General features: G+C 44.3%; 1 protein-coding gene across 3 annotated transcripts; it reads left to right on the top strand.

Annotated features, from left to right (window-relative positions):
* ugt8 (UDP glycosyltransferase 8) lies at positions 1–19721 on the top strand. 3 transcript variants are annotated; one of them, XM_076045055.1, is made up of 6 exons: positions 1–148; positions 6299–7131; positions 10053–10195; positions 14533–14609; positions 15891–16110; positions 17929–19721. In XM_076045055.1, the coding sequence occupies exons 2-6, from the start codon at positions 6301–6303 to the stop codon at positions 18287–18289; spliced, it is 1632 nt and encodes a 543-aa protein (XP_075901170.1). In that variant the 5' UTR covers positions 1–148; positions 6299–6300; the 3' UTR covers positions 18290–19721. The 3 variants fall into 3 exon arrangements, with proteins under 3 accessions (XP_075901170.1, XP_075901179.1, XP_075901162.1); XM_076045064.1 differs by having other exon boundaries at positions 42–207; XM_076045047.1 differs by lacking the exon at positions 1–148 and adding an exon at positions 1368–1522.
* Positions 19722–23190: the final 3469 nt, after the last annotated feature.

Below are 23190 nucleotides of genomic sequence, written 5' to 3'. Positions count from 1 at the left end.
GTGTTTTTTTTTTTCTTGTTGCGCCAAGTCCGCCCTGCATTTCATCTACTATTCCGTCGCTCCAGGGCCCTCATTAAACTTCCACGACTTCTTCCACGGTGCAGTGTCGCCCCGCCGCAGCTCTCCAGAGGAATATCTCCCGCACAAGGTAAAGGCACACCGCGGTCGAGGCGACTGCTCGGAACAGGTCCAGCCAGCCCGGCTCAGGTTGCGCGCAGTCCCGCCTCGCCTTCAAACTCTGCCCGCGCTTGTCGCTGATGGGATAGAAAGTTTGCTTTGTGTCAGTTTTCCTCCAGTTGTTTTTGCTATACACCCCACCACCAGATAATTTCGTGATTTATTTAAACCAGGAGCTCCGGTGCGATAAGAAAAAAAAAAGAAAGGAGTACTTCGGGGACAGGTGTTCGTTAGGTTTGCCCCCCCCCGCGACTTCACGTCTCCGGCAAATTATCCGCAATTCAAGTGGGAACAAAACTTGTCCGGACAAGCAGAAGTAGCGGATCAAGAGCCACGCAATAATTAACAGTCTACCAAACGATGTTTCTCCACGTTTCTCAGAGACTCTTATTAGTGTTATTCAGTATTGTTGTTATTGTCGTGGTCGTAATTTTATGGTTTTATTGTCGCTTTATTTTGTAGTCTACATGTTCCTCTTCGATTTGGCTAAGCGACCCTAAATGTCTCAACGAATACGATAACGGCGTTTGATCACTTAAAAAACAAAACACATGTCTTTTCGACGACTATAGGGCGATGAGAACTGAATCCAGCAGGCGGCTACGTTAGCCGAGCCATTTTCACGCACCTCAACGGAATACCATCCCAAGTATGTAGCTGCAGGTGACTGCGGGGACACTCGTTTTACCTGAGCCTAATATCGCCAACAAATACTTACAGGGCGGGTTTTTTTTTTCTTGGTTTGTTTGGTTTTTGAATCGCCTTTCCCCTCCATTATTTCTAAATGTGATTAGTTAAATTTACAAACTGTCATACAGGATTAAGATGATATGATGTGCGCTTTCGTCCCCCCCAGAGCTTCTGTACAAGAGATTGTGTACACAGGATTTAGTTTGCCCATGCTAATCTTGGGCTAAAAGAAAAACATTGGGCTAGCAAAAGATACAAATGCTAAGTTTTTGGGAAAATATTCACACATTTGCTTATGTTTACTCACCAAAACATATGTTTGTCCTGAGCGGTGCAAGCTCATTTGCAACAGCTTGTTGGTGTGAATGGTTTCTAACTGTTTATCCCGCTTCTCTATTTGGAGCTCGGCTGGTCTGACCTGTTCCTGTTGATGATTCTCTCTGTGGCAGATGAGTCTGATAAGGGTTAGCAAGGTTTCCAGCATAGGCGTCAGCACTAGCATATAAGAAGAAGAGGCAGGGGCGAAAGGAAGGAAACAAAAAAGTTGTAGACGCGAGTAGGACACTGCACATTTGTCACAGCTCCAGGGTGACTGCGCGTGCTGCCTCTGAATGCTTCATTTTGAAGAAAAGGTTGGACAGTAATTTATCCATAGGTAGGCATTTCTCTATTTCCAACCCTTTTACAACGCTGATCAGGCTTAACGGGATACGGGCGGTGACATTATTTTGCCATCATAAGCATCTTCTCATGTGCTTTGGCATGGTAAATATGAACTGCATAGCCAATAATGATGTGTAAACTAAAATTCCTGACTGGATTTTATTTATTTTAATCATTTATTTGCAAAGATTTGTTTCTTTAGTTGTCTTGGATTTGAGGATCATCTGAGTTGTCTTTTTTGTAGACTTTGCTGATGAACCTTTTCTCTCATGCACAGGATTTAGATACTCCCACTAACACTGAGTTTAAGGCTTCTTCTAGATTCTAGAACAAGATTTTGTTTTTGTACCTTTCACTACCCAGAGCGTTTAGTATTTAGTAATTTGAAACGAAAAAGGCTATAAACTCTGTTTCAATGGAATTGACTTTTTTTCACCCACTAGCTCCTGGCAAGTTGAATGTCATTACCTCAAAGCACCTTTGCAGCGAGTGGTTAGATGTTCTAGACTACGTGCTTTGGTCATCTAAGTTGTCAATCATATTTTCTTTTAACTAGATCCTTGCAAAACAGTTCAAGTAATTATTGTTTGGTGAAATTTGAAAGAATGTTGCAAAGAGAAATGGCACAGACTGCATCTTTAACTTAATAGGACCTCTTAAGAGCCACCTCTCAGCAGGGTGCTAAAGGGGTCCCCACTGTGAAGGTTGTGCATCACATGCTACAGCAGGGAAATAGCACTTTTGGATATGCTAGCCATGAAGAGTTATTACTTTACTAATTTCAGGATGCACAGTTAGTGAAGATTCATTGAGCAACAATTTAGCAAAAGTTTAGCTAAATTCTGCTGCAAAGTTTAGCTAAAGTGGGTGGTATTTGGAGACGGTGACGGAGACGGTTAAACTTTAAAGCTGTTTGCAGCATTTTGTCCATTAAACATACCTGAATTAATGCATTTCTTTTGACTAATTAGACTTAATTAACTTTTGGACTTGCAGATAAGTGGGCCAATAAAAGAAAGCAAATCTGCAAGCTTTAATTCTATTTTACACCGTCAACATACATTTTCACTTGCCATCCAAATGTTTTGGCTCATAAACATTCCTTTCACCATATTTAATGGATATTGCTGATTTAGTCAAATATGCAAACTTAAAATGTAGCTCAGGGCTCAAAATCTGACCATGTGTATTTTTTTCCCACAAGGTTAGATTGGCACATCTGCATGGAAGTCATGTGGTGACTAGTTGTCCACTGTAGTGTTTCGTCACAGGTTGTAGTAAAAAGAACTGTAGAATCACAGTAGTTCAGTTTGCTTTTAACCCTCACGTTGACCTTGCTATATCTCCGCGGAGGAGACACATTGTGGGTGGGTTTATGCATGCGCACTCAGTCCACAGATGACCTGTCTTCCTCACCCCAGTGTCACGTGACAGCACCGCGGGCCCGGTAGGCTCCGCTGTTCAGATGCAGGTTCTTCCTTCAGCTTTGTGTGACAAGGCGAGTGCCTGTGCCTCCTGCATGCATGTCTGTGCACTGCCTTGTCGTAGCAGCAACAAAAAAACTGTTGTGACGTGAGCACTAAGGGTACTGGAGGGTGGAGGAGGACGAGGAGGAGGAGGACGCGGGTTCCAAAGGTGCAAATCAATGAGTGAGCACAAACCGTGGGTCACATTGTTAAATCTCTTGTTGTCTGCAGAAGTATATTGCAAACTTGCTGCTTTCTCTTAGCCAAAATTTAAAAAACAAACAAAAAAGAATCAAATGGGATTGTAAGAAGTTCATTAGAGATAAGTCAGATTTCTAAATCCCCCTCGGCTCGGTGTTTTGTGAATTCTGTTAAAATATTGCAAGTGACGGATATCTGAAGTATCTCTATATGTAGACAATATTTTATAATATATCGATATTTGACAGGAGAATAATGAAAATTTCGGTTGGTGCTACAACTGTATTAAAGTTCCGTACCCAGCCATAGCAATGCTTTTTCATTTGCTGACTAAGCATTCCAGTCATGCTAATTCATTGTATTGTGGATAAAGTTTAAGCCCCATGTATAATTTAGATAATGATTTAGATAAAATGTGGCAGTTTCCATCCTCACTTTGTCTCCAAGTAGGTTGTCTTGTCAATGTACATCCTTTTATTGTGCTCCTGCAGATAGCTTCTTCTGCCAGCCCTGGCCGCGGGGTAACCAGACTCCATTGCTCGTAATAGAAGTCAGAATGGATCTCAATCCCCAGCAGACGGTGGCTGGTTTCTATAGTAACCCCCAACAGTCTCAGCTAAGACGTGTTTGTAACAATATCCCCATGGCAATGCCTATCACATTGGTGGCCACCATGAGTCTTCTTCCTTTTGCACGCCAGCTGTTCGTGGAGCTAACCTTTATATTACTGTGTATTACTTCTACACGGCCAGTGATGGACTTTGCCTCTTGATAGAGGTTCAGATGGAACACGGTCGGCATTGAGAAGCCTTTTGCTACTAATTGGATCACTGTGTGACGCGGTTTATCGCCAACCACATCAGCAGGTTTCATCTCGTTTCATATTCCAACACATGGACATTTTCTGGCAGATAAGCGCTTCCTTTATACAAAGGTATTAATCCACTTTACACACAGAGTGACTCTCAAACAAGAAAATAACCCTCGGATTCCGCTAAGACTCACTCAAGTCAAGATGCAAATTCAAACGTCACAACACACTAAAATATTATTATGCAAGCATACACGCACCTTAATCTTCAACGACTTAAGTTGGGTAAAATCTAAAAGGCAAATATTGAACTTTTTTCTCTACAACTTGTGCCAAGCAGCTTTAAATTCTAGCTCGTTGTAGTGTTGCAGCTGACTTTTATCCGTTAAAAACTTCTTTTGATTGGGGTGTAAATTAAGTTGTAAAGTTAATATAATTAATAAACTTAAAAGTAAGTCAAACTTCGTAGCAGTAGTAGTAATAATTATAGTAACAGTAGTATGTATGTAAGTAGTAACTAAGTAATAAGTAGTAAGTAATTAAAGATAACCTTTCCTTTTCCACAATAAATAGCACATATTAACATATATATTAACGGAGCAGCTGTAAAATGACAAGTGGCTAGTTCCAAGTAGTTCCACAAAACATCTACGGACCCCCTTATAAAGTCACATCGGTAACAATTAATATTTCACATCAAGTGACTATTTCCGCTATTACTTGTTTGAATAAATTAGACCTTTTCTATTTTCTTCCAACTTACTCAATTAATATTATTAGTTTCTATATCTTATTTAATTAGTAATTGAACGCAGCTCAAGTTTTCTGTTGCTAGAAAGAGATGCAATTTTTATTCCCTCACTTCAAGTTTGAGAAGACATTAGCCTGTCAGCATCGACAGAGCTGGGACATTATGTCACCAGGTCAGCAATGTGTAAAAAAGTGTAAAAGTTCTTGAATGAGGAGGTGAAACTCCTGCTGTGAGTTTCGCCTCTTTTGACCAGGAGAAAGCCAACTTGAAAAAAGGGAAGCGCACACATTAGTGACTCGTCATTTTTGCGTTGTTGTGGAAAGTTTCCTCCAGCAAAACGTTTACTGCAATATTACACAAAATCGCATTGCAGCCCGTCTTAATCGCTTGAATGCGGAATTGATTATCCGCAAGCATCTGCAGATTGGAATTGTTCACTCATGACACACATGGTCTGTGAAGGCCTTAAGATTTCATGTGATAATCTTCGATGGTGCCGCTGCTGAAGTTTATTTAGCTAGTCAAATTCTTTCCTCAAATGCACACAGTGTGAAACGGAAGGCTGATACTCCAGAAAAAAACTAAAAGACAGAAAACCTATGTCAACTGCTGTGTTGTTTACTTAGCTCGTAATCCAAAGTCACATTCGTGCTTTTGCTTTGTTCTTTGTTTTTTCTTTCCGAGCAGGTTCCCTGCATTCCGTCAGGTGCACTGGCGCCATCACCTCTTGGAGGGTTAGAAAATGTGTGCATTGAGTGGTTTGCAGTGTTGATAATTTTTTATTATTTTTTTTTCCCTAGTGAAAGGAAGGGAATGACTGTGGGCTTCTTACACAGTGGCCGTGGCAGGGTGTCATAATGGGAGCCTTTGTGTTTGAGTTTGTGAATAGGGGTTTAGAATGACGGTGGTGCTACCCACGCCGTGTCGGTGACGGCTGTGCACAGCGTGAGGACGGCTGACCGGGTGGCAGGGGGAAGAAATATCTTGATCAAATACAAACGTAAATCCACTGAAAGGATATTGTTAGACAGCTGAATGCAAATCGTGTGCAACAGTGCAAGTATTTACTCATGTGACACTTGTATTGAAGTACCTTTGCCACCGATGCACTTTTAAACTTTACATTTGACATCCTGAGGTCCCTTAGATTCTGCAACTTTGTTTGTCGCTGGATTGATTTTGCTCTCCCTGCTTGTTGTCTCTGTTGTTGTTGTTGTTGTTGTTTATTTTATGTACTTGACATCAGCCTACCAAAGGGACTAGAGATGGCGTTTGTCATGTAAATGTTTATCCGGGTTTATGTCACAGATAAAGAGAGGCTTTACCGTCTCATAAAGCACTGCAATAAGGAACAAATAAAAAGAGTAAGCGAAGGACATCGGCAGTCTAAGTTTGAACTTTAGTTACTTACTCGACAGCAGTTTACCCAAGATTCTTTTTTGGGCATATTGCTGCCCTGACAGGATTTTACTTCTGTTTGACTTGACACTTTTGTTTACTCTGCCCGCTGTTAACGTCTACGTTCTCTGTTTCTTCCAGCCATGCTGCTACATTCGTCTCTGCTCCTCTTTCTCGGCCTCCTCACCTGGACTCCCACCCCGTCCCTTGCTGCCAAACTAATGGTGATCCCACCCATCATGTTTGAGTCGCACCTGTACATCTTCAAGACTCTCGCCGCCGCCCTGCACAAAGAGGGCCACGAGGTCCATTTCCTCGTTTCAAATGGCCGCGAGGTGCCGCCCGCCCCCCACTACCACCTGCAGCGTTACCCGGGCCTCTTCAACAGCACCGGGGCCGACAGCTTCCTCCAGTCCAGGGTGGGCAAAATCTTCTCGGGCCGCCTGACCTTCCTGGAGCTGTTTGACATCCTCGACCACTACGCGCAGAACTGCGACCGCGTCGTCGGCAACGCGGAGGTCATGGCCCGGCTCAAGGCGGAGAAGTTCGACCTGATGCTCGTGGACGCCAATGAAATGTGCGGCTTTTTGATCGCTCACATCATGGGGGTGAAGTACGCCACGGTCAGCACGGGCCTGTGGTTCCCCGCCGAGGCCGGCGCCCCTGCCCCGCTGTCGTACGTGCCCGAGTTCAACTCGCTGCTGACGGATCGCATGTCTCTGGGCCAGAGGATCGCCAACACGGTGGTGTACGTGGCGCAGCGCTTCGGGGTCTCCTTCATCGCGCTGCCAAAGTACGACCGGATTATGCAGAAGCACGGCGTGAAGCCTCGAGTCAGCATGGCTCAGCTGATCCAAGGCAGCCAGATGTGGATGATTTGCACCGACGTGGCGCTGGAGTTCCCTCGGCCCACCCTGCCGCACGTGGTCTACATCGGAGGCGTCCTGACCAAGCCGGCCAACCCACTGCCACAGGTCAGTCCTATGAACTAGGGATGCACCGGAACCACTTTTCTACAGGACTTGTGTTTTGGTACTCAGCGATACCGATGCTGAGGACTTCATGAAGCCGTTACATATCATAGAATTACTTAGATTTCCATAGATGATCTGTTATTTGAAGAACATTCTTCAGCATGTTTTTCTAGAACGTGGGTGACTGTCACAATTTACACTGCAGTACAAAAACAAATTTAACAAAAATTGTCAGTCAAGGAATCAACCCCGGTATCGGCACCGATACCCGATGCTGGTATCGTTATCGGTGCATCTCTAATATGAACATATAATAGTGCCTCCTGTGCCGCTACTCAGCCCGTTTCCCTACTTCTACCAAAGTAACCACTCAATGTGTATGAATATATTCCTCCCTTTCATTTTATTCTCCTCACTGGGTTTCCCAAAAGGCCGTACATGTTGCACAAAGTGAGTGTTGTGCGTTCAGAGATGGTATTGTGCAGAACTCTGATGTAACCAGTGATTAATTGAGTTCCTGTTGTTCGTTATGTATTCTCCAACCAGTCTGCTCATTCTGACCTCTGACCTCTGACCCCTGACATCAACACGCCATTTTTCCTCCACACTACTGGAGCGACTGGATATTTTCTATATTTGGGACCATCCCCTGTAACCTCAGGTGGTTGTCGTGATGTCCTGAAAATCTGCAGGAATGTGACCTATTCAACCATTTTAAAGGGAAGGATTGTGTAACGTGCCTTATGAAAATAGGATAGAATCAAATGAGTTCCATTCCATTTGTTGCAAGTAATCAAACACCAAAACCTGGAATGCTGTATATTCATGTGGCTATGTATACGTTTGCGTAACCGCTGGCATAATCAAATCTTGTTGCACATCTTGTCTCGGACAGTCGGACTGGTTCTCGGTTTGTGACCGCACGCACCACTGCTATCACCCTTTTGTCACTCCTAAGCTTTTGTATGCATTATTGTCAGAAGTTTGCTGGTTTACAGGTTCACGCTGAATGGACAAGATATATTTGTTCTTTCCTGAGGAGGTGTGGTGGGCTGGGGGGGTCAAGTCGAAGATGGCCAGGCGGTAACGGGGGTTCGATCCGGCGCTGGGAGGCCGAGGACGCAGGCCGTCGGCATCCACTGTGGGGGATTTTTTTGCGCATGCCCTCCCAGCCAATGGGGAGCATTGTGCTGTGGTGTGCGGAGGTAGCTGGAATGCCATTGGAGGGAGGACAAGGCCATTGTTTGGGGACGCGGGCGCTGCGTCGGACACTGAGACTCTCTTCACGGGGTCACTGAGGCAACGTTGTCGGGACAGTAGAGCTCAGTGTGTCCCAGAGGCTTGTTCTGTGCCAGGGCCAGTCTGAGCTGCTGCAGCTGGACCATTAGCAACACCCCCACCACCACCACCACCCTCCAAATACTTGCCCTCGACTGTCACTCCAACAAAGCTCCTCCCTGGTCCCTCCCGCATCGGATGGGGATTTGCATACGTTCAGAATTAATGCACCGTTTTAATAGATGCTTCACTGTCGCCAACGTAAAGTCACACTCGGTGTACTTTGGATCGCAGAGCCTTTAATTGGCGTAATAAAACAAATGAAGGACCTTTGTCATGACTTTTATGAGGAGTGCAATTATAGGTTTTTGTTATACTGCTGCTAGTACAAACCACCCATCCATCCACCCATCCATCCTTCCATCCATCCATCCATCCATCCACCCATCCATCCTTCCATCCATCCATCCATCCATCCACCCATCCATCCTTCTGCCGCATTATCTGGAGTCGGGTCGCGGGGACGACAGTCTCAGAAGAGATGTCCAGACTTCCCTGGTCCTAGTTACCTCCTCCAGCTCATCTGACTTTGCAGCACTTCGCAGCCACTGTGAACCGGACGTCATGCTATTGGGTTGCGCATTGGATTTGCCGTTGCAGTTGTTTCAGGCAGGGAAAATGACAATCTAAATCAAATCAACATGGAGAAGTTATAGAAAAAACATCAGGATTTTAAGTGAGCCTTAACTTAAACAACTGAATCGTGTTATTATTGAGTGACAATCAGAACAAGTTCCTAGAAGAGGTCTGAGAACAGCTGCTGGGCTGGCTGCGTACAATTTAATTCATTAATTTATCAACCTAAAGCAGCTCCAGTGTGGCAGCTAAGTATAGTGTTCACTGTGTTGCTTTCATGGATTTTTTTTAACTTGACTGACACTCCTCAAAAAATGACTGCCATGTAGCAAAACGAGGCCAAAAGAAGTTGCGTCGGATGCATCGAAACGTCACGTGAAGAAAACCCCCGTGTGCCTTCAGTGAAACGATTGAACCTACGTCTTTCATAGAAGGTTACCTGGGTGGTGCTGTGTGTGTATCAGTTAGTATCAGGCAGGTCAAGGTACGGCTTAACATCTATCTCAAAATAGTCTCATACTTTATATTTTATGAGGACACGATGAACCTCATTCAGTTATTGGATGGCCTGAAGTTTGACACACATTGCAGGTGCGATTGCAAAACAGAGTTATTGAACTACGGTCCTGTTTTTTCAAGCATTGACCAACATTGTGTCAGGTTGTAATCTCAGCCCGCTCCTTCAATTCACCCAACAACATCCAGTTCGGGCATATTTTCAGACTGTGTGTGTGTGTGTGTGTGTGTGTGTGTGTGTGTGTGTGTGTGTGTGTGTGTGTGTGTGTGTGTGTGTGTGTGTGTGTGTGTGTGTGTGTGTGTGTGTGTGAACAGTGAACATGTTTATTCTGCTCTGTTTTATTCTGTTCTATGTTGTTTAGTTTGTGAAACGTTGCAAACTCGCTGTGTTCATTTCGAGCAAACGTGCAATTTGTTTGGTCTCGCAGAAAAAGGAACTTCATAAAACAGAAGTCGTTTCTTGACCGTCTGTCCCTGCCGTGTTGCCACAGGAGTTCGAGGCTTGGGTGAATGACACAGCGGGCCACGGCTTTGTGGTCGTGGCATTTGGAGCTGGAGTCAAGTATCTTTCCCAGGACATCGCTCACAAACTGGCCGGCGCCCTGGCCAGGCTGCCTCAGCGCGTCGTCTGGAGGTAAAGTGCCCACCGCCCTCAGCTCCACTGGACACAGCCGTGTGTGAATAAGGACTCACCAAACAGTAACTGATGTGATGAACATTCATACGAACATGCAGTGGATCTGCGTGTGAGGAGATCCATCAGAAAACGAGGATTAAGTTAAGATTGTTTGAAATTGGCTTCTTGATGCACAGCAGGATGAAAACCCAAAAATGACATCAAATTTCATCACCTCCATGTCTCAGCTAGTGCAATATGTTCAGTCTGACAGCAAAGCTGCCTGGACTCAGCAACAAAGCCTTTCCCCCCTTCAGTAATTCCACAGCCTGCACTGTTTTTCACTCTTATCATCTCCAAAATGTTTGTTGGCCTCTCTTTAAAAATGACACAGGGAAAAAAAAAAAAAAAAAAAGAAGGATTAATTACCAATCAGGAAAACTAAAAGGTACTAATGGTGCATTGGATCAACGTAAATCATTTGCAAGCATCTGTGCACCTGCAGATGTGCCCATCACTTTTGAGGTTGTTGGTTTTAACAAGATGTCGCACACTTATCTCAAGTGTTTGTTCTCACTCCTCATCAAAGTTAATGAATTTAATCTAAATGTGATCAGCATTGACTTTCCAGTGTTGACTGACTGTGATGTGTGCACAAGGGAAAAAAAAGAGTGTCCTAAGCTCTGTGCATTCATGAACTCTGTGACTTATTCACTACTCATGTTGTTGAGGCAGTAAAGTGTGCTGCTGGAAACGGGTGATGACGCCTTTCGAAACGTCACTTTTTATTTATTTTTTTTCAAATCGCAGCCAAAAACGTTTCTTGAAACCACACAAACATGAGCAACTGTAAGATTTTTCCATGTTAAATGATCAAAGACACACTGATGGACTGAACTGACATAGAAGTGACATCAGTCCAGGTTAGTCCGCAGGTCACACAGGTCACTAATCACACGTCAGCACAGAGAGATAGTTGGTTGCTATTTTCACCTTGATATAAAAAAAAAAAACAACTAAATATAAACTTGATTATTGATCAAAGAATAAAGAGGAGATTATGATAGAAACTAGCAAAAAGTTTGATAAATGTTTTGTAAATGTATGTATTTAAAAATGATAGCTCGATGATTGTAACTTGCTGGAAAGCTTGGGAAGCTTTATGTTTTTGTTTTTAACTGCATGTTGCATTTTCAAAATCGTAAATTAGTATAGATTGTCGGCTTTTATTTAATCTTTTACAGGAAAACATCAGTTTCTCGCTTGTTTCATACGCGCTCCAGTTTATTTGAGGCTTTGCTGTTTATACTTTCACGGTGCGAGTGGGGACATTGATCTGAATAATGCTCTTCTGTAGACCTTTGTTGGTAAAGGCACCTTCACTGTTGAGTAGTTTCTAACCCCCACCAACCCCCCCTTAACCTCCCTTCAGCCTTGTGTTGGACACTTTGCTCTTTGTCCCCCCCTGCCCTGCTTTATTGTTATACACCCTCACCCTGACCAACTGCAACATGTGTGACACTTTAGTTTACACCGTTCTACACCTGTAAAAACTTTCAATCTGTCAGAGAGACCTTGACACTGTGTTACGAGCAGAGAGTCCTTTGAAAGAGGAACTATTGACCAAAACATTTGGGTAAATTATATACTTTTTTTTTTTTGTATATAGTGCTGAAAGTGTCATCGGTCATACCTTTAGTTTTAATTAGTGCCTCTCGTGCACTCATGGTCACCCCCACTGAGAACCCACAACCTTCTTGCTGTGTGAGGCAACAGTACACACATTGTCAAATATTTTAAGAATAAAATGAAATGACTTCAGTTTAAAATAGCTTAAGGAAAATCAATGTAAATACCTCTAAATAAATGCATTTAAAAAAAAGCATTAAGGTGCATTTGCATCAGCCCTGTTTGCATCAGTCCAAGTGCAATATCAGTCAAATGCTGATGTGGGTCAGAGAAGTGAACTTTTGCCTGTCTAAAGATGTACAATGGGTCTCGCTTGGCTTCAAATGCAAGAACCAAACTGCAACACATGGCAATCTACGTTAAATCTGTTAAAATAAATCAGCCCAAACCTGTCTCTGTTGGATACAATGTTTTTATGGGGACAACGTCTAACGAAAAAAAAAAAAAAGAAAAAAGAAAATTTAAACTTTTTAGGTTTTTCTTATTTTCAACGCAAATTGAATTTTCCCCAGCTTGCTTTGCAGGCGTGGGCACTCGTGACATTTCCCAATCCATTAAGTTGTCATTCTGGGTAAAAGGGAAAAAAATCAGCAATGGAAGCCACAACACCACACTAAACTTGTTTGAGTTTAACCGACTAATTGCCCAGCTGTGTGTGTCCTCAATATAAAGCCGAGAGCCACTTTAAAGACGTCTCCTTGGTTTGAAATGCTGTTCTTCGTTGTTATCATGGTCCAGTGGAGTCGTGGCAGAAATCAATTTCACCTTTCCCTCCTAGCTGTCGTAGAGAGACGTTCGGTTCAGGTCTTTTGACTCGCAATCTGCTCAACATCTGTGCTGGTGGTACGTTGAGTTTAACCACCACCACTCCCCATTCACAAACAATTAAAGCAACATCCAAACACTTGAACGCACCGTCACCCTAACCCACACATGGTGTTGTGGAAACTGGGCTTTTAAATGGGTGTTGGCTGTATCTTATCTCTCCGAGCTAGTCACATTGTGTGTCAAACTGAATAATAAAGCAGTGGTTGATGGTTTGTTGCTAATAAGGGATCGTAAACCCACGGGAGGACACAAACAGCGAGTCGGCCCTGAGTAGGATTCACAAACTGGCAACCTTTATACGAGAGAGTCTGAAGCATGGGAAAATCCCACGAGTGTCGTGTCTGAAAGTAAAACTGACCATTTACAAATGACTTGAGCTCTATAGTGGCAGTTCTCAACTGATGAAGTCTCAGGACGAAATCTATTCCAGCGCTTCTACAAATTATAAAAATTTGAGCCCGCTTTCTATAATTCTAGTAAATAAATGATTGAAATGATTGAATTGAATTGTGTGTCTTGCAAAATAAATGCCCAACATTTTATCAACAAATATTTATATATGATATATTTAAAAAGTCGGCGGCGACCTTTCCAAACTCGGGAGGATGTTGAAGGAAGAGAGCTGATGAGAGCGACGGGCCCGGGCCAAATGAATCGTGTCATTGACAATTTGCAGCATGAATGTGGGCTTTGATTGGCAAGACAGTGAATCGGTGCTTTGTTGGGAAGCGAAGCGGAGACGCGAGTCTGCTGAGGAACAGGGAAAGATGGCCGGAAGACGCTCCGCACAGTTCTGACTGTAAACACGACGTGTCTCATCGCAATTGTCCCTTCGGGGCCCCCGTCCTTGTTAATTCAATGTTAATGATTCAATTTATTCTTATAAATATTAATGCACCTCGGGCCTTTAGGCACCGTGAGGCTGTGAGTGAAAGACATGAAAATGCCAAGTATTCGCTGGGGAGCACCTGACTTGACGGCACGAGTAAAACACAAGCTTGAGGAATTTATGAGCGGCGTATGGCTCATTTACGTTCGTCCAACCTGCTGACAGACATTGAAAACGGCAAGAGCTGCTCGGTGATACATTGCCCTTTGTCTCGTTGGCTTGGTAATGTTTGTTGTCCCTTGTCAAACAAAGACAGTGCGGCCAGTGGGAAATGGGGGTCAAGTTGGTCTGCCATTGTAACATCTCCACTTTGTGTGAAGGGACTCATGATGAAAACATAAATAGCACACAAATACCCCTTGGTGGGCATTTTCAAATGTGTCTTTTTTTTTGTCTTTGATGTGTTTTTTATGTAAAAAACAAAAGAAAACAGTAGGTAAAATATGAAAAAAACGCTGTTTCTAATTTGCTGCTTATGTTTCCAAAGCTAGCTAGCTGGCTTGCTTGGAGCTAGCTTGGAGGCTAGTAGACTGTGAGATACAGTTTAGTAAAAGAATAGACCCTGGCCTGATGCCATCTTAGCATTTTATGGCTTTAAAGGGAATTGTTTTGTTTACCGTCTGTCAACATGTGTTTGGTCACACTAGTAGATGAAGCTACTATGGAATTGTTGCTCTGTGTCTTGCGGGTTCTTCGAAAGAGGAACAGGGGAAATTTTATAGCAGTAATGGAGATTTGCTCGTAAAGTAGATCGGCTTTATTTTTTCATTTTTACAACTGCTGCTGACTGAGTCGTAAACCCTTTCAACCCTCTGGACGATTCACTGACAATTGGTTAAAGTCACTTTACTTGCTGCAGTCTCTTCTGAATATGCTAAAAACCATCTTGTCATGACTTACTCTCCCTTTATTTCCTTGATTGATTGCTTTTTTTTTTCTCCTTCCCCAGGTTCTCTGGAGTTCCGCCCTCTAACCTTGGCAACAACACCAAGCTTGTTGATTGGATGCCTCAAAATGATTTGTTAGGTGAGTGAACTGAGAGAGTAGGATCGATGGTGGGACCCCCCAGGTCTTGTCCTTTGGCCGGCAGTGTAAATGGCCTCTCCAATGAATTTGTCTTGCACATTATAAAGGGCATTTAAAAACCTACTGCCCGCGGAGCGATGACAAATAGCCGATCCTCAGTGTGTCTGCCACCGCTTTTTCCCTCATTGCGCTGGACAAAGACTTGAGTTGGTGGTCTCCTCCCATACTTGCATATTAACCACAATAGATTGTGAATGTGTGAGCAACCCCGGTCCTGTCAGCAAAGAGGAATGTGGAACTGCGTGGCGGATATTGGCATCTGCCATTGTGCCCTGGAAGACAGGACTGCAAATACTGAAACAGGATATGACTGCGAGAGGCCAGCGAGAGGCGATGAAATGATTAATACATCATCGAGCTTAATTCCACCGCTGCTGGTTTGCTGCCATTAAATGTGGATCATTGGATTAAATGAAAAAACACTCTTGGTTTACATAAAACGTCTTTGAAAAGATATTTACCATCAATAATGCACATACATCACCCCTCGGTTTGAATAATTGACGCCCTCTAAAAGTGTGCACCGGGAGGTGAGCTGTTGCGATCCAGGTCTGAAAATCTAAAGCTAAAGTTAAAAAAATGTTTTTGTTCTAAATTGTTTCATTTCCCACCCCGCTTTTGTTCTTGTCTCTCCGGTGGAGCTCTATTGAAACATTGATGTATGTGGTGCATTTTTTGCTTCTTTTTCCTGACCTCATTTTGTTTTCTAAAGGTCCAGTGTGTAGAATTTACACACATTATGCACATATTATATCCACACATCTATCTATCTATTTATCGTTCCATCGTTCCATCTATCATTCTATCGTTCTAGCGGTAGGAAAACCAAATTACTTTTATTTTACTGCAAACTTTTATTTGTTTGCAGTATAAATGGGCGGTATATGGGCAGTATATGGGCGGTATGTTAAGCTTTTACCAATATAAAAATCATAAATCAAGGCAAATTTTTACACACTGCACCTTTAAGTGGCTGTCCAAATTAAATGGAAAACAAACCAAAAACACCATAAAACATGAAGCGCACACACACGTCGGAAGCATATGCAGTGGTCAAGTCAAGCAGCCTTGGGTCAGCAGCCTTGCAAACTGCACACCGCGCCTAAAACCAAAGCCCCACCGCCCTGAAATGAACACCAGCTGCCAAAGCATAAAACAAAAAAAAAAGAAAGAAAAAACAATCACAAAAAATAACATCACCTCATCCATGCTGCTCCGCAGGCCACGCTAACGTTAAGGCCTTCCTGAGCCACGGCGGCCTCAACAGCATCTACGAGGCCATGTATCACGGCGTGCCGGTGGTGGGCGTGCCCCTCTTCGGGGACCACTACGACAGCATGACTCGCGTGGAGGCCAAAGGCATGGGCATCATGCTGCACTGGAAGTACATGACCGAGGACGAGCTCTACCAGGCCCTGACCAGCGTCATCACGGACAGCAGGTGGGACTTCTGCACACGGTCTCGCACACACGCGGTTCCCCTCGCAGGACTCGGGACGTTTACGGTGAAGGTTGTTTTGTGCCGATGAAACAGTCGGCCTGCTAGCTGCGTTTCCATGACCCCAAGAATTGCGCAAAACCTGATTATCGCAATAAAAAACTGGTAATGGAAACGAACTTTGGAAAACCTCTCAAATATCGCTAAAAGGTATTTACGCTACAGGTACATCGCAAAAGTAGTGTAATGGAAACACTTTTTTCCCCCGCATTTACACGTCAGCAGACGTGACCAGTTTACTTCAAGTGAAAATGGCACGTTATGTTTGGACGGATGAGCAGACAGAATATTTTTTACAAGTAATCAGAGTGAAAAATTTACAGGCAAACGTAATTCTCATCAATTTCGGGGGCCGAGATTTTACGAGAAAAAAAGCAAAGATGTGCTTTTTCACAGCGTTGCCTTCACGAAAACATTAGCTTGGCTTGCGTGAACTGTCAGCTAGCATCACAACATAGGCAAGGAGGTTTATCAGATGTTTTTGTAGATGTGCTACATCTACAAAGCACTAATATTGTTATTTTTAAATTTTGTTTTAATTATTGTTTAAACCCAACTCGTCAGGGAGCGCTCAGCTAGCCAGCTGGCTAGCTGTGTTGTTTTGCTCTAAAGACCCATAATGCGTCTTGATGACAAATCCAATGTGTTACGTTAGTCTTGCAATCCAGCAACAGGAGGCAGGTCGGACCTTGTTCCAACTCACTGTAAATGTGTTGGGGTTATAGTGGAGGAATAGACCAAGTCCTGTTCTTCTATCACACGCAAGTGGTTGTTTCCACAGAGTGTGTCTGAACGACGCGCTGTAAAGCCTCTAGATGGTCATCCGTAAGGTGAGCGAGGGTAAATGGCCTGGTAACCATAGTAGCAGGACTCAGAGTTTTGTCACCTCGGTTGGGTTTCAGGTGTAAAATGACAGGATGACTGTCGGACGCGACTGGCTCAGTTACTTCTCCCTCCGACTGGATCTGATTCAAGGCAGATGGCTTGCGCTCCAACATCACAGCGCTTTGTGGCACTTAAACCTGCCCACAGCTCAAAGCTATCGCCTCCTCAGCCCCTGGAAGAATGTGATTAGTCTGAAAAAACAATTTAACTAATTAATTAACCAAGGTCAAACGCAGTCTTCTCCTTCACTTCTATATAGCCATACATTTACTGCTATACCTTCATCGTGTTGTTTGTATAGACTGCCATCCAAATGTTTAGGGTCACTGACTCATTTCCACTTTGAACTGCACTCCAAAAGTAGGCTGTTTTAAAGAGCCTAACATATAAACCATGATGCTTTGTTGACACTTTTATGATTTAGCACACACAACTAAGTGTGATTATAATACAAAACTTTTTTTTTTTTTTGAGTGTTTACATTTTTTAGCCATTTTAAAGCATTGACCTTCTGTCATGATGGCCGCATATTGCACACTAGAGATTCACTTCAATTAGGCCTTAAAGGTATCATTTGTTCAGCACATCCTGATTCAATTTTCCTGCACTGGGAATGTTTTCAGAGCATTCCAGTATTTCTTCATTGAGCTGCTGGTTACAATGGAGTTCAATGCAGAAATTAGTCAGTGAGCCCAAACCTTTGAATGGGTGTGTACTGTCTGTGTACGTGATGTCATAGTAGCTACATGCTTGACAAAAAAAAAGCTGTGCCAATTGTAAATTCAGCTTATATTTTTTGTGTAGTCCGCAAAAATATTGTCCATCGGTGCCACCTAGTGACCATTCACCGTCTGACCCCCCACCCCCCTCCCGCAGGTACGGCCGTCAAGTGCAGCTCCTTTCTACAATCCACAAGGACCAGCCGGACCACCCGGTCTCACGGGCCGTCTACTGGATCGACTACATGCTCCGTCACGGCGGCGCCGCCCACCTGCGCTCGGCCGTGTACGAGGTGTCGCTGGTCCAGTACTTCCTCCTGGACGTGCTGCTGGCCCTGGGGGGCAGCGCCGCCCTGGCCGTGCTGGCCGTGCGGCGCTGCATACGCCTCCTGAAGGGGAGGGGCGGGGTCGGGGTGGAGGACGGCGCCCTGGCCAACGGACACTGCAAGGGCGAGAGCGTGGCCAACGGCAAGCACAGAGGCAACGGCACTTTGAAGAGCGAGAAGAAGATAGCTTGACGCCTCCGACACGGAGGGCCGAGGGAGGAGTCTCAGCCGTCGCTCTGAGTATGGGTGGGGGGGGGCTGACGGGTCACGCAGTGCGTCTCGTGGTGTGTGTGTGTGTGTGTGTGTGTGTGTGTGTGTGTGTGTGTGTGTGTGTGTGTGTGTGTGTGTGTGTGTGTGTGTGTGTGTTTGCACGTGTGTGCGCGTGTGTGTGCGCGTGTGTGGGTGTGTGTGTGCGCGTATGTGTGTGGGTGGGTGCATGCGTGCTTCAAGGCAACTCTAACGGGAGACTTTTTAACGGCTACAGCAGTTTATTACCAATTCTAAGCATCAGGGATGCTCACAGGAAACACAGGAAAGACTCGTCCAAGGACAATGTTATTTAATCTCTCCACCTGTACTGTGGACATGTCTATTTTTTTCTTTTCTTTCCCGCCCAATTGATGGATGATTACGGGGACTGGGTCCCTGGGCGCCAAACCCTTCTGCGCTCGTTTGGTTTAACTTTCAATTTTTAAAACTTGTCGTTTTTGCTCAGAACATCTGCCTGGCGAACTGTAAATAGAGGACAAATCTATTTATTATTACTGTACAAAACAAGTTTTAAATATCGCGCTATTTTAAAACTCAAGTTTCATGTGGTCAAGGGAGCACGGCGGGTGAGCACTCGCGCTGCGCTGAGCAGGCAGCGAACGCTAACGTGCGTTAAATATAGTTGTAACAATATAATGAAATAACACACAACATCCCTTGTGTCACAGTGTTAACAGCAGTCTTGTCTCTGGTGCTCTGGAGGCGTTTTCAGTGTTGCCCTCCCAGACGTTCAGCGGTGCCAACCTGCGACCATGCCCGGCTGCGTCGCCCTCTAGTTCCTCCAGTCCGGTGGACATTCATTCATTCATTCATTCATTCATTCATTCATTCATTCATCTTCCATACCTGCTTATTCCCCAGCTCAGGGCCACGGGGTCTGGTGGACATATCGTATAAAAGGAATAAACTGCCGACGGACAATAAGTGATGAGTCAGAGCCGTGCTGCCCGCGACGCCGTCTTGTTTCACACACGTGGTAATTAGATCGCTTTTAACACCGCAACATCCTCCCATACCTTCACCAAAGGTATGGGTGTTGATATTTACAGACTTAACAGTGTATTAACCTCTGAGCGGCAGCGACTCGGCAAGCTTGCGAGGTTTGCATATTGATTACACACAAGCAACTTTCTCTTTCCTTGCATTATTCCGTCAGTGCGTCTCCGCGCTGTGACTGCCCATGCACAGTATTTATTTCGCCCTACTTTAATGAGGCCGAGTTTCCTTCGTCTTATTTGTGTCAATCCACTCCACACGCTTCTATTTCTCCTCCTGCATTTCCCATTAACCGATATCTCCGGACGCATTTGAAGGAGGAATTAGTGGCTGCTCTCTGCAACAACAACCACCACCACCAAAAGGGAACGTCAGTTTCTGCTCTTTAGCCGTCCATAAAGTGCAGCACCGTGGGCAGGGGGGGGTTGGGTGTGGGTGGGTGTGGATGGATGGCGGGGGCATTTTATGGGGATCCCTTATCCTGTGGAAGCGCGTTGTCACAGCTCTGCATTTCCATTAAAAAAACCAACAAAAAAAAAACCCAACCTCTGGAGTGGTCGACGAAGCAGACTGAATGAAGGGAGAACTTGTCATGTTTTGTTGTTAGCTTAGCATTCGACCAGCGCTTGTCCAGCTGCTGCATTTATGCAGCACCATTCTCTGTGAGCGACCCCTGCACACCCCCGTGACGGCCTGCAGGCGCTGCTATGACCAGAACCCCTGGATGAAAAACACACCTGTGCATACAATATCTCTTTTTATTAAGTTGTTCTTTCTTTAGTTACATGTCCGTGTCGCCCCTGTTCAAGCTCTGTGGTTCTCATCTCAGTTCCTCCTATGTTTCATTACCAGACTCCCCTCAATCCTGTCAGAACTGCACAGTCACCCCGCCTCCCCCAACCGCTTCACTTTAAGATTTTCTGTCTTTTTTATTTTCTTTTTAATTTTTTTTGCGTTAAAGCTCTCACATTTACTGTCATGTGTGTCCACGTTGTAAATAAAATGATGTGAGCAAAACACTAATGCAAAAATAAAAATGACTCTCTGTTTGCAGGGATTGTTGCAGCTTTTTATTTTCACGCCGAGTCGTCATCAGTTGATTTATGTTGAAGGTTCAACCCCAACTTGTGATCCTTATAACCTCCTACGACTATTTAAAGAAGTCAACCCCCTGAAAATGGAATAAATGTAGCCCTCTGTTTGCAGCCTCTGACAAAAATGTTGAAACCAGTTTCGGCCGACTGCGACAAGTGATGCTTTGTTGGAACCTTCACGTTTGAAAGGGAATATATAAGAGCTACCTCTGCCCTTTATGACGTCACAAAGAGCTGGTTTCGATACCTGTGTGTTTTAGTGCACACTGTGACTGGAACAAGCAAAAGAACAGCTGTACAGTATGAAGATCATGCATTTCTCACAAGATACATATTTTCTTCTTGGTAAACTTTGGAGAATTTTGTCCAATATGTGTAATACATTAAAAAGGTGAGGAGGTGTGAGCATGCAATGCACTTCCTTGGCCAACTTGGCCACATATCTCCTTGCTTCTCCATTTTACCTAAAAGTGAGTGGTGAACTTATATATTGAAAAGAGACTTGATGCTTTTGAGCCGTGTTGAAGGTAACGTGCTCTACTTTAGGAAGAGGCTGTAGAGGCCTTCTGTTGTGAACATCACCAAGCGACAAGATGTTTTTTTGTTTTTTTTTTGAGGTATCAAATGTTGAAATCACCTAAAGTAGCCTGTAACTGCATGTACACATGCACTCGGGTCTTCTAAATAGATTGGGTTATCAAATGAGGCACTCTCTTGCTGAGTAAAGGTCTGTGTAACAATACACCCAGCCCTGGTGCTCTGCCTCTCTCACTGGCCCTGTTAATTATTCACAGTGCCTGCAGGGGCCTCTAGACTGTGCACATACACACACACACACACACACACACACACACACACACACACACACACACACTCCCAGTCAAAAGCATCGGTAGGTATATTTAATTTACGCCCCTGGAGCCACTTTCTTTTGTTGCCGTTTGCAGACGAATCCTGTGACGTTCTGTTAACCGATACAGAGAGGAGAAGAGAAGGGGAAGGGATGGAGTCCGGGCCTCCGCTGATGAGGAATCTGATATCACACAACGCCCAGCAGGCATCACTCCTGACGCCCTCCATTCATTCTCAACCTGCCCTTCCCTCCTCAGACCCCATAAGTGGCTGTTGTTCCTTTTCTGTTATCCCCAAACGACGACTTCTTGAACCAATCGGCTGCTCTGGGTGGGACCAAGTGGGCTTTCCTGAGCCATGTGAGCTGCCCCTCTGTACACCTAAGTGATGGGTGTGCCAGTGCTTTAACAACAAGGGGTTCCCCATGCAGTCTTGTGCACACTGACATGAGAAGAGCACAGTTAAAAGCTTGTGTGCGTGTTGCGTGTGCAGCAGAGGGCTGGGTTCAGCAGACAGGACTGACCTCCTTAAGTGTCTCTGAGTAGCAATCCTGCTGTCACAGATACACACAGAGATAAACAATGTTTATAATGTACCTTTTTACTCTTGCGTTTCTGTTGTCCAATTGAATTTTTCATTTTGGTAAATCCAAAAGAGAATGTCATCAAACAGAAAAACAAAAGGCACAATACATTTATTTGCACTGCTGTAATTCATCATCACCTTGCATTGTTGACGCGGAACGCTATATGCCGCAATGCAATCTGGGAATTAGACGATACTGTCAGAAAGGTGCAGTGTTCCGAGAGTGCAGCGCTTGTCTTGAAGTTATAATGCAGTTCAAATTTGAAGTTAAATTGCAGTTGAATAAAGTAAGAAAAAAAGAAAAGTGAAACACACTAGCAGCTGCGGAGTAAGCCGGTGCATTCCACCACACACTGTACTTACAGCAGTGAACTCCAGCTGCACGCTTTGCAGCTTGGGTCGTGTTCATCCAAATGGTTTACTACGGAGTGAAATAACAATGAAGAAATGAAGAAAACCAAACACTGACAACGGAAATAAATTCTTAAGTGCATGGTTATGTGGACAACAGAACTCCTAAAGTTTCAATGTAAAACTCACTGGCAATATTTTGTATTACAATGTGACATGAGAAAAGTCCATTCTTAACGTATTTATTAAAAACAAAGAAACGTGCTAAAACACTCATTTCCAGATATCGACCCTTTGTGGTGTCACACGGGGCATGATACCTCTTTCAGATTAGCAGTACATCAGTGATGATATTGCTGTGTGGCTGCTCCCTTTACATTCCCTTCCAAACATGTGGACGGTCTGACAGTGTGAAAATTTAGCACCTCAAACTATAAATACGTGCTTTATCCCCCCCCCCCCGGAGGACTTCGGTTTTATTCATTTGCTCATACATTGACCATTCATTACGTAATGCTACTCCAATGTGGCCCGAAGTGAAGAATAAAAATGTGGCACCTTTAAAACGTCATCTCATTGTATTCCCAAAGCGCGGTTAATTGTTAGCATTGTGGAAATGTGATGCCAAAAGCGTGTGCAGTGTTTCTGCGTTTCGCTTAAACCTAGAAAATATTTGCCCCACCGAGTTTCGCGTCGTCGACCCCCTGAGATACGATCGGGGAAGCGAGTACTGAATCTTTGGGCTGACGGCTCCTCTCTTGTCCTCGTTTGCTCTTTGCCTCTCATCGACTTACTGCGCTCCCGAGCGGTCTGGCGAGAGATGTCCGGGGTTGGGATCAATACCGCCGAGGCCAGCGTCAAAAATAAAAGCGCGTGTGGATATTTAAAAAAAGAAAAAGGAAAAAAAGAAAAGAAAAAAGGACTAAGTAGCATCATGAAATAACT

Source organism: Nelusetta ayraudi, unplaced genomic scaffold (genome assembly GCF_046127955.1).
Source record: "Nelusetta ayraudi isolate G7.1 ecotype Tasmania unplaced genomic scaffold, CSIRO-AGI_Nayr_v1 ptg000004l, whole genome shotgun sequence".
In the NCBI taxonomy this organism is placed as follows: domain Eukaryota; kingdom Metazoa; phylum Chordata; class Actinopteri; order Tetraodontiformes; family Monacanthidae; genus Nelusetta; species Nelusetta ayraudi.
Note: the sequence above shows the minus strand (reverse complement) of the source record. Positions and strands in the feature narration are given on the sequence as shown.

Bases quoted from the DNA above. Each gene is read 5' to 3' on its own strand.
- ugt8 (XM_076045055.1), top strand. From the start codon at position 6,301: ATGCTGCTACATTCGTCTCTGCTCCTCTTTCTCGGCCTCCTCACCTGG. The intron at 7,132-10,052 runs GTCAGTCCTATG...GTGTTGCCACAG, and splicing joins CGGCCAACCCACTGCCACAG to GAGTTCGAGGCTTGGGTGAA. The intron at 16,111-17,928 runs GTGGGACTTCTG...CCCCTCCCGCAG, and splicing joins AGCGTCATCACGGACAGCAG to GTACGGCCGTCAAGTGCAGC.